This window comes from Malus domestica, chromosome 10 (genome assembly GCF_042453785.1).
Source record: "Malus domestica chromosome 10, GDT2T_hap1".
Classification (NCBI taxonomy): domain Eukaryota; kingdom Viridiplantae; phylum Streptophyta; class Magnoliopsida; order Rosales; family Rosaceae; genus Malus; species Malus domestica.
In genome coordinates, this window is record NC_091670.1 from 38,709,387 (window position 1) to 38,721,384 (window position 11,998).

The window sequence follows — 11,998 nt, forward strand, 5'->3', positions numbered from 1 at the left end:
TTGTCTTGCTTTTGAAAATACTGTTTCTCTTTTGCTTTTGTGTCTTTCGTTCTAATTTCTACAGATAGCTATGGCAATGCGTTGCATGCACCCACAAAGATTTTCCAGTTTTCCAAGTTGCAACCGACTTTAGGGATGACAGTCAGACATGCTTGAGTTTTAAATCATTAGTCATAAGTACTGGACAAGCATCTCAGCTTTTTACTTTTTACTTTTTACCAAGATGGCTGTGACCGAGAGAGATCCACCCCGGTATTGGAGTCTTAAGGACATGACTTCAAACTAATAAAGCTGGACGATGACGTCTTGTTATCCTATACACCATTTCTGGCTCAGAAAACGCTCTCCACTTTTGCTTTAACGATGACATGCAATATTAATAAGCTAATTAGCACTCATATTAGAATTTCAACTAAGTTGTGTTATCGACAATCCCCGCTGTTAACTGTTGATAAGTTATTAGATTAGCTTTCATCAACACATGACAGGTTGTTAGCTATTGATGAGTTACGAGGATCATTTTTAAAAACGCATATAATAATTCACAGTTCCCCCCACCCCCTCCTCTTTCTCTTGCAGCCATGCTGACAGTAGTTTATAATTTACTAGATTAACTTTCATCGACGCATGATAGATTGTTAGTTGTTGATGAGTTACGAGACTTACTTTCATCAACGCATGATAATATCTCACGCATGGAGAATTTCAACTAGGGTTTCCATATGGGAATGGGAGAAGGAACCCACACAGTTGATTCTGCAGACAAAAATAACCAAAAACAGTGACGACAAGAACAACATCGTCGTGTCAAAATCATTGAATAATACCAAACATGTACAAATTAAACATACGGCCAATTGGCATTGGCTAAACATCCCCCGCCCACTAGAAAATTCTCCCACGAAACCAGACACGTAATTGTCATTTTTCATGCTTAGGAAGAGGTATCTGATCTCTCCATCCAACTATAAAGTATACCTAATTAATCTCCTTTAATTTCTCTTTATTTTTTTTGAAAAATTAAAATAATAAATCACCAAAAAGATGAACGAATAAAGCAGAGTCACACTAGAAACAAAAAGAAAGGGGAAAAAGAAAATATGAAGAAGCTTAAAATATTAAAGATAAAGGTGGTGATGATGAGAATCCTTTCACAAGAGACAAGCAATAAGTGGGATTCTCTACTCACCTAAACTTCAACATCCCTTCCCCCCACCATCATCCCATTTTCCGAAGTAATTTTTACTTTAATTTTTTTTCCTAAGATTTTTGCGTTTAGATCACTAATTTGTAAAAGAAATACTATACATTTCTTAAATTTAAGACAACAAAACGTGATCTCTTTCGAGAGATTTTTCAGCATGCTAAAAACACGATCCACTATACTAAAGCTAATAATATTGATGTATCAAGCATGTTCCCAACAACACACTGTAAAATTTCTTGTCCCCTTTATTCACCTTTTGATTTTGGAGCACGCAAAAATTTTACCTTGTTTTCTTTATTTATAAGAGAAAAGTATTTCCAACACTCCTTTTTCTCCTGCACATTATATTTATGCGTAGGCTTGACATTGTATAAATCAACGAATTCAAATAAACAGTGGTATGCAGAATGAAAAAAAAATATGTGCGGGAGTCATTTTTTCTTATAAATGCGTAATAAAAAAAAGTACATTTGGAAAAATGCAAAGTGACAAAGAAAATGATATCCGCATACTTGTTTTCTTTTTTCACACCTTTGTTTGTTTTCGTCTATTAAATTCTTCAATCGACTACAAAGACTAAAAATAAACAAGAAAACATTTCAATTTCATTTCTAATTTTCCAATTGCACGCAATTCACGGGGCGTGAAACAAGAAATTTTTCGTAGTGATATGAACATAAGTGGTACACCACGTGTTTTAATAAAAGTGGTGGAAAATTTTATTTTTTAAGTTATTAACTTTTTAGCACACATATCTCACCATTTGTATAGTGACACGTGATGGTGTATCGATTACACTGAAAAATCCCTCGTGAAATGAAATGACGTCAGCCCAAGCCCACAGTAATCGTACTGGGATGTATGTCTTTGAGCAAACCCAGAACTTGTTGCATGCTGGGCCTTTTCCCAGGCGACTCCGCCGTACACAGGTACCCAACTCGCAGGCTCTCCACCATCTCCTTCTCCAACTCCCCACTCTCTCTCAACTTCTCGTCCAGTGCGTCCACCGCACGCCCCTCCCTCACCATCCTCCTCACCCACACCACCGTCTCCGCCGTCCCTGTCCTCCCCGTCAACAGCTCCATCAACACCACCCCAAAACAATACACATCCGTCTCCGCCCCGCTGCCACCACCTCCGCCACCAATTTCCCGCCTACTCCCAATACTTTTCAACCCGAAATCGGCTATTCTCGGCTCAAAATCCCCGCCCAACAATATGTTCGAAGTTACAAGGTGGGCGTGGACAACGGGCCTTGACCCCGCCTGGTGGAGGTACGCCAACCCACGCGCTATTCCAACCGCAATGCGGTGGCGCGTGAGCCATCCTTTCTTTTCGGGCGAGTGGGCTCCATAACCAAAACTTTGCTCCCACATGTCACCAGTCCAGTCCTCCACGTTGGGCTCCCCGGTGGGCAGCTCGTGCAACCATCTGTGCAAGTCCCCGTTCGCCATGAACTCGTACAATACCAACTTCTCTCTCCCTGTCCACAAAATAAATACGATTCGATGAGTTAGTTTTGAATATGATTTAGTGAAATGTGTACTTACTTATGATCTAATAACCGAATTAGGAAAGTGAGGAAGAAAAAGAATGAGATCAACTAGCCCCAAACCATTAAACTAGCTCTCAAATATTAGGTTACAACAGGACGGATGTACATTTGAAGTCTGTAAAATATACATGTGAATATCTTCCAATAACCCTTTGAATGTCACCTTCAAATATTTAGTGTTTGATGTACGCCCTCAATGGATGAACTAAAACTTTTTATGCACACATCTCGCTCTGTTTCTATATGTATCTCGTATTTTATGGTTTTTCTACAAAACTCCAATATATGAGATGCATTATTGTTTGAACCGTTAAATTGAGAGAACAAGGCTACTAAAAGTCAGCAGTTTAGCCGTTTAATACTTTAGTACGTTCATACACTGGTGCATTGTAAATTTCGTCGTAAAACACACTAATTTTTAGTAAGCATGTGAGACATATTTATGAATCAAATCATACAAATAGCAAGCAACCGTAGCCTATGCTGTGCTAAATTAGATTTTGCGTGACGATGGTGCCAAACAGTGTCGTACGTACGGACTGTTGTCATTTACGACATTGCAATTAAAACCCGTGTGTTGCATTTATGTAGTTTGGTGATATTATCAACGACCGACCGGCCGGTGAGTGAGAGAGAGAGAGAGAGAGAGTGTGTGTGTGTGAAGTGTACCGTACCTGCAATGCAGTAACCGGAGAGAGGCAGCAGGTTGGGATGTTTCAATCTCGAAAGATTTTCAAACACTTCCACAGCATCATCGTACTCAACGTCCCTGGCGTTCTCCAACACCTTGATCGCCACGTGGAGGTCGCCGGGCAGCACGGCGGTGTAGACGGGCCCACACCTCCCCTCTGCAAGCTGGGAGTCCTTACCGAAGTGCGACGTGGCAGCAATCAAGTCCTTAAACGTCAAGTTCATCAACGGCTTCTCGAACATCACGACCGGAGCCGATGTCGGCTCCTTGATGTCGGCGACCCACGACGTCCCCGACTCGGTCTCGAAAGAGAACGGCCCCGACTTCTCGATCTTGAACGGGACTAACTGAACGGGTTTGGAAATCGCCCATTTGTGCTTTTTGGCAAAGTGCTTTTTCCTGCATATGCAAGCTACGCAAGTGCTTATGGACAAGAGGATTACAACTGCGGATGCGCAGGATATGCTCAGAACAAGAAGTTTATGCGATTTTTGCGATTTAGGTTTTTGTTTTTCGAGGGTTTTGTGAGGTGGGTTTGCATTGGAATTGTGAAGGCTTTGGGCTTTGGTTTTGGAACTGCCGAAAGAAGTGAGGTTTTTTCCGGCGTGGATAAAAGCGCTTTTCCCAAACTTCAGGTAATTTTCCGGTACGACCCGGCCGGTGAAATTATTGAGCGATATGTTCAAGAATTTCAGGCCGGTAAGCGGAGGAAAATCCGAAGGGAAAGAACCGTTGATTTTGTTGTCCGAAACGTCTAAATACTCCAATCCTCGCAAAACAGAGATGGGTTTTAAATTCCCAGAAATTCTGCAGCTCGAGATGTCGAGGTGCTGCAAATTAGTGAGGTTGGAGAAAGCAGAGGGTTGCAGAGTGCCCAAATCGTTGTGGGAAAGGTCGAGAAATGTAAGATTTGGGAAGCCAGAGAGCTGGGCCGAGTTCGTGAACCGGTTGGATGAGAGATTGAGCTCCTGGACCGAAGAGGTTGAACTGTTTCCTGACGAAGGCTCGAGTCCAAAGTTGCCTCCGAGCCAGTTCTTAGAGAGATTGACCCGGACCAGGCTCGGAAGAGTCCAAAACCATCCAGGGACGGAGCCCTTGAGATTGTTGGATGAGAGATCGAGGGATTGAAGATTTGACAAGTTTCTGAGGTACTTCCATGAGATTATTCCGGTTAGGTTTCTGGAAGGGAAGTTGACTTGAGTGATGGGTGGGTTGGAGCAGTTGGGTCGGTTTGAATTTTGGAGCCAGGAGAGGTTGAAACCGGAGACTGACTTGAAAGCCTTGGAGACTTGGGCTTGGTCTGTGCTGTTGCAAGTGGATTCTGCTTCTGCTGCTGCAATCAGCACCAGAAGAAGTGAAAATCTCAACAGGGTTCCCATGTTTCCTGCAACTGGGTTTTAATTTTCAAATTCCATGAGAGATGGAGAGAGTGAGAGAGAGATGGAGAGGCAGTGAGAGAATATAATGAATAAATGAAAGGGTGTGTTGGAGGAAAATGTGTCGAGGGGAGTTAGTGAAGTGGGGTGATTGACCAAAAACTAAAAAGTGAAGTAGGGTGAGGGTATGTTTGGAAATATACATTTAGCAGATAAAATTTTTTAATGTACTGGAAACACGATTTTATACACTAAATATAGGAATCCGGCACACTGAAGGGATCTTACATTACACTGGTTTCATTTGCATGGTTTGGTTCCAAAGTTACACGGGTTTACATGCGAACCAAAGCTCTTGCTTTTTTCATGATTCATTGCTAATATTTCAGTCACTTCTTGTTTGGTTGGATTGGTTTTGCCTCCAGGCGGTCAGGCCCCCAGCAAAATATTAGGTTATAGTCATTGGTGCCTTTAGAAAAGTGGTGGATATTTTTAGAGGTACCAGGAATTTTTGGAACTTTATAAAAGAATTTCTCTTCATAAGGGGTTATTTCTTTCAGACTATATTTGGGGTTATATATATTTATTTATGAGTAATTTGATTATGCTATAAAAAAAATTGTGTTAAACTTTTCTTAAATTGATTTTTGGACGTCCTATCTTAAACTTTTTTATGAACCTTTCAACCTAAAAATGTTCAAATTGTGACAAAGTTAGACTTCATCACTTATGTACCGTTCGTTGGATTAAATTCTTTTATCTCAATCTCATCCGTTGAAAGATACAAACCATCTCTGAAATAATTTGATTTTCACGTATACAACACAACAATTTACCTAACACCAATTGTAAATTAGTATCTTACAATTTTGAAAAAAATTATTTGAAAATTTCAATGCCCATGAACGTTAAATCACTTTGAAATTGTAATTCCTATAGAATTTAAAACAATAATTAATTAGCCAAATTGCAAGAAAAATATGTAAGAAAAAAAAATTAAAAAAAAGAGAGAGTATAAGTGTATTCACAAATGGAGTGAGAGTGATAGAAATTTGCTTACATGAGTTGCTACTTTTTTTGTGAGATCCACTGTTTTTTTGGGCTACGAATACTTATACATAATCTGAGAGTACAACGAACGCTAAAGGGCTTCTATTGTGTCAAATATATTATTTAATATGTAAGGACAAGAATACTTTCAGGTGTTCGTACTATAATTAGACGCTTGTTATGAATCTATATGTTAACAAAAATATATCCTACGCATACCTAATATTCCAAGAATGAATGAACCACTCTATATATACTTGGACCAAGATTATTGTGGTTTAGTCTTGGTTTTGTATATATATATATATAATTTCAGGTGGAGAACAGATGATTGGTGGGAGCTAGCTAATTCCAGGTTTACAAGTGACGGTGAGAGGGACAGAGGGGTTCATTGTTTCGTTGAGAAGGATACAATTTCAACAAGGGGTGTGATATCCAAACACCCATTTTTACTTCTCCCACAATTTTTCGGTTTTCGGCCGTCGGATCAGATGAATTGAAGAAGATCAACGGACATAAATTAACAAGAGGTGTGTGAGAAGTAAAAAGTGATGTATGGATAACACATTCCTTTCAACAAAAGTGGTAAAATCTCAAACTGTGGAAGTTGGAACATAAATGTCACGCATCCCCAATATTTGGCTTCTTGAAGGTTTTGGTTTAGAGAGCTTCTTGTCAAAGCTGGGCTATTCTGCTGATATATTGTGGTTTTGTTTTACTAGTGTTCGGGAAGTTTTGATTTGTTATATATGTAACGTATTCCTTATCCAGATGGTTTTGGTTGCCCATATTTATTAGTACAGAATTGATATGGGGAATATAAAAAGTTAACTATTTGGTGTTTACGTACATACATTCTTGAATCCTAACGCATTTGAATCCAAAAGAATTACCTGCAAATTTGTATTGTATAACCAAGTGAAGAGCTAGTGCCTGAGTGGAATATCGTATGTAGTGTAAAATTGAATCTAAAGCTCTTTATTACGAGTAAAACAAGCAACAAACGAGTGACCACTAGCTCCGCTTAATTAAGCGCTCGACATGTAGTTAGTTCAAAACATGTCCACCATTACAGACCTTCGAATACTAGCTACGTAGTTGATTATTGGTTAGGAAAATGGCTCATTGATTATTGGTTGGAAAAATGGTTTTTGCAGTCGTTGCTGAATAAATTTAAAAATAAAAGAGAACCAAATGACAAAAATAATGAGCATTGGAGAATGGAGAAAATTAACGAGAATAAGGGGTGGTTTGATATTGCTGTGCTTTGAAAAAAAACTGCTGTGAGAATAAGCGGCTGTGCTGTGAGAATAAGCGGCTGTGAAATAAAGCAGCAGAGTGTTTGGTAAATTTTTTTGTAAAAGTGCTTTTGGAAAAGAAAAAAAAGCAGTCTGATAGTGGGTCTTTTCATTAAAGAAGCACTGTATAGCTCTGTGTGCTTTGAAAAAAAACCAGTTTTCCAAAGTTGCAAATAGCAGCTTCAGCTTTTTCCTTTAATTTCAGCTTATTCTCACAGCAGCTTCCAAAATAAGCCTTTTTTTTTTAGTTTACCAAATACCTAAAACCCTCACAGTTTTTTTTCATAGGTGTTTTTTTTTTTTAAACACCTCACTCCCAAACCACCCCTAAAAGTCGTCATCCAACAAGAAGCTTCAAAGGTTAAAGTGACCATGTAGGTACGTGCGAACAAGCATCAAAGGCTATGATAAGCCCATATATGCCATGCGAATTACCCTACTATCCTTCTTGACTATATATAATGCATGGTTTGTCAAACAGGGCTGCCAATCCACAAGAAATAACACCACATTGCATTCGTTTTGATAAGCACTTGCTTTGCCAAGAAAAGCATGACTATATTAATAGCGCCACCTTGACACTGATGATGTGAGGTGTGAAGCTAGGAATGAGATCATCTCCAAATCTCTGTCTTCGGAGTAAACGGATCTAAAAACTTGGATCATTCAACTTAAATCATGCGGCTCTTATTAATTCATTCTACTAGCTCACCAAACAAACAAACTCACACCCTCATCTCTCTCGAATGACCTGGATTTTTAAGTCCATCTACTCCGTGGTAGAGGTCTGGTGATGATCTCATTCCTATATAGAATCATTTTGTAGACTGAAGACATTTTGCATGCAAATGTTGTGTGGATAGTAAATTCACATTGACTTCATGATCATATATGAATCCACTCACAATTCACAATTATGCCATTCATCGACCTCGACCAAAATCCCTAGTGAAATCCACCTCTGACCGCCGTCAACGAGTCCTCTGTAGTAATTCCTAACTACTGCAAATGTGAACTTATTCCACTAGCTCTTCAATCCACACCGGCTAATACCTGTCCCCATTTGAAACCCAAAATTTAATAACTTAATCAAAGGAATAAATAAAAATATGTTTCAAAGTAGGGTTGCAGGTGGGATCTTTGGAATAATTAGAAATTAAGAGGTGGAGTGCAATTAATCAAACTTATATAGTTATTCCAGTCTGCAAAATTTCGCATCAAACAGAAGTACGAATTCCACTATAAATTAATTAGTAATATGAAAAGTAACACAACTACTTATAAGCACATGTAAGGTCATTCATTTTTCCAATGTGAGATTGGTACTCTCAACACGCTCTGACAAATTTTCAAACATAATACGTAGACAACAAAAACCAATTAGTGACATATGGATTTGGAAGGGAGCAAAGCAAACTTGATCCACTCACTAATTCTATTGGCATGTGATCTTTGGTTCATTGATCTGCTGGGAATTTCTTCTTTTGGTGAATAAAATAGATTACATTTGAATCATTTGGAGGGTAAAGTTTATTATATGCATACAAGGCATCACCTAATCCACACAATTCCAAACCAAACTTCTATCGGATGACAGCTAACCCAATATTTGGAATTATCAAAAACCAACCAAGATCTAGAGAAATTTTTTAGTATGCCAGGAATACGATCATGTATACCAAATGTCATAATACAATTGGTTGGAAACTTAAAAAAATTCCAAATCAATTATATTATGACATTTTATGTATCCAGCCGTGTTACTGGCATGCTGAAAAATTTGTCCAAGATTTGAGAATATTTTAAACATAATTAAGGTAAACCGATACTCCTACATCAAACTATTTACACATTTTTACTTTATTCATAATTCTAATCAAGTTGGACAATATGGTATGACCCATGGCTCATACAAAGACGTTGACATTACAACTTACATGAACATGGATGAACACTTGTAGTAGAGAGGGAGTGATTCAAATATGTGAATTCGAGTACATGGATAAACGCTTTTAGTCATATTTGAACTACACCTTTGCAAATCATTGATCATTCTATTGTCTAAGACAATAAGCCCAGTACAATTTTGATCTCTTTTCATTTTCATTGGAAAGAACTGAACTAGTTTTGACCTATACATCCTCACAAGCCTTCATGAACCGACACTTTTGGTCTGTCCATATTGAGTTTAGTTTATTGTTTGTTGGAAACTGAGACGGGAATGAAAACTTCAGATCTTTGATAGATATAGAAAAAATTCATGATTCGGTTATAATTTTGATTGTCGTGGGTTATAAGTACCTTCCATTTATTTCTATTTTTTATTTGTATTTTTATTTGAGTATATGGTTCAATGCAATTGATGAATAACTTGTTTAGAAGTGGTATTATAATAACAAAATATTTTTTGGACCAATTCTTAATAAAAAAACACAAATAAATCTTGAAAAAACAGCTCTAAACGAACCCAAAAATGAGTGAGATATTTTGGATGACTAGTGAATACTAATTAGTTTTAGAGAATTTTTTTTTTCATGAATCGCTATTGAATTTTTTTAAGCACAATCTTCAATTAGTTACGAAAACTTTCCAACAAAAAAAATTAATTTTGAACAAGTACATTTTTCTAGTGAAACTGTTTTCTGATGGGGAAAATGAATCTATAACGAATTTGAATATAAGGAAATTCGATGAGGAATTGCACGGGTACGAGGGTTGACACATTTATCTTAGACCCGCCTTGTTCATCAACACAATTTTATGTGGAAAGTGGGCCTTCTTCATGAATTATCCGCCCGACCCGCCCATCCAAGACACTTGTTCCTCAAATACGATTTCTTCGTCCACTACGACCGAACCCTAATCGCAGACACAAACCGACCGTGACAAAATATAGGGTAAATCTCAATTTACAACCCTCAAGTTTTGTGGTTTTCAACATTTAGTACATGAAGTTTTTTTGGTTCCAAAGTCATACCTAAAGTGTTAATTTTGAGACAGTCTCATACATCCGTTAGTCTAATTGTTAAGTCTCCCGTTAACTGATGACGTGGCGCCCATGTAGACAATGATTGGACGTCACGTGTCATTAAGAGGTCTATGTGGAAATTAAAAATTCAAAAAAAAATTTCTCGCCCAAATTTAAAATGTTAAAATAAATAATTAAATAAAAGTATTTATAAAAATAAAAATTAAAAAAAAAAACGCAGAACCACTTCTTCTTTCCCACCCGACGCCCCCCGTCCCCTCCACCCCCTCCACGGCTCCACTCCTCACCCACCGACACCCTTCCCTAATAACCACCTCTACCACCAAGCATTTTCTCCTTCCCCAAAAACCTACCACCAAGCACACATCCAGATGGGTCAAATACCCCAAAGCAAGCAGTCTTTGGATTTTGTTTTTTCACATTGAATTCACCAAACCCTTTTTTTGGCTTTCCCAAAATTTTATAACATTATAGTCTCTGATTTGTGCAATAATTCCTCAAGATCTGCAATTCAAGGCACAAGCTTTTCTCTATTGGCTCTCTTTCTCTTACTCTGCCTGTGTGGAGAGGAACAAAAGTAAAGACATGGAGGTAGGGTAGATGCAGAGACAGTGGGTTGACTACACAAAATCCTTGTTCCTGGAGGTAAAAGCAACAGAAAAAATGTGAAATTATACATAAATCACAGATGGGGTTGTTTTGATTTTGTTGTTTTTGCTTGTTTTGTTCCTGATGTTTTTGTTTTTTGGGATTTTTTTATTGGTTGGGTGAGAGAATGGGTTTCTGGATGGTTAGTTTTTGCAGCTCCAACAGTTGCAGGATGAAAGCAACCCAAATTTTGTTGTTCAGGTGTGGTGTCTCTTTTCTTTGAAGATTCTTTGAAGATTCTAAGAAGCTTCTTAATGATCTCACCAGAGCTCTGTAAGAATCCAGGATCTTTCTTTCCACTATCTTTTTGTCTTTGGGATTAGATTGGACTGGCTGGATTGATTTATGTGGTGCTCATGGTTTGCTACAGATACTTTTAAGGAGTGCATAATTTCCCTTTTTTTGTTTGCACAAAGAACAACCAACTGTAGACTTCAAAAGGGTTGATGCCCATGTTCACCAATTCAAGGGTAGTAGCTCCTCCAGGTACACTTAAATGTTGCTTCTTTTTGGGGTTTTGGGGGAAAGGAAGGGGCTGGGTTTTTGGGGAAGGAGAAAAAGCTTGGTGGTAGGGGTGGGTATCAGGGAAGGGGAAGGGTGTCGGTGGGTGAGGGGTGGAGAGGATGGAGGGGTGGAGGGTGGGGAAGACGAAGGGGGTTCTGGGTTTTTATTTTATTTTTTATAATACTTTTATTTAATTAATTATTTTAATATTTTAAGTTTGGGCGAGATTTTTTTTTTTTTAAATTTCCACGTAGACCCTTAATGACATGTGGCGTCTAATCATTGTTCACATGGGCGCCACGTCATCAGTTAACGGGAGACTTAATAGCCAGACTAACGGATGTATGAGACTGTCTCAAAATTAACACTTTAGGCATGACTCTGGAATGAAAAAACATTTCATGTACTAAATGTTGAAAACCACAAAACTTGAAATAGTAAACTGAGATTTATCCAAATACACACACACACACAAACACACATATAACCCCTAATCAGAATCCATCCGATGTATAAACCTTCCACCTTGACTTGTAGCATCAAAGAGAGAGGAAATATGGCAGAGGAGTTGGCGCTGGATTTGGAAGAGCTCGGCCACCTCCAGAGCATCGTGAAACGCCACCGTATATATCATCAACCACCTCAACCGTCTTTCCCAACACCTTCTCTCTTCGGAAAAG

At 38.3% G+C, this 11,998-nt stretch overlaps 1 protein-coding gene and 1 long non-coding RNA gene across 3 annotated transcripts; one reads left to right on the forward strand and one right to left on the reverse strand.

Annotated features, from left to right (window-relative positions):
• Window positions 1–1,902: 1,902 nt before the first annotated feature.
• On the reverse strand, window positions 1,903–5,076 carry LOC103422369 (calmodulin-binding receptor kinase CaMRLK-like). The gene is made up of 2 exons (XM_008360418.4): window positions 3,437–5,076; window positions 1,903–2,690 (listed from the first exon to the last, which is right to left on the reverse strand). The coding sequence occupies exons 1-2, from the start codon at window positions 4,830–4,832 to the stop codon at window positions 2,035–2,037; spliced, it is 2,052 nt and encodes a 683-aa protein (XP_008358640.3). The 5' UTR covers window positions 4,833–5,076; the 3' UTR covers window positions 1,903–2,034.
• Window positions 5,077–10,675: 5,599 nt separating this feature from the next.
• Window positions 10,676–11,997, forward strand: LOC139188781 (uncharacterized). Of its 2 annotated transcripts, XR_011572069.1 has the most exons (4): window positions 10,676–10,811; window positions 10,962–11,087; window positions 11,185–11,300; window positions 11,856–11,997. It is a non-coding gene; the product is annotated as an uncharacterized lncRNA (long non-coding RNA). The 2 variants fall into 2 exon arrangements; XR_011572068.1 differs by lacking the exon at window positions 10,676–10,811 and having other exon boundaries at window positions 10,900–11,087.
• The last annotated feature ends 1 nt before the right edge of the window (window position 11,998 follows it).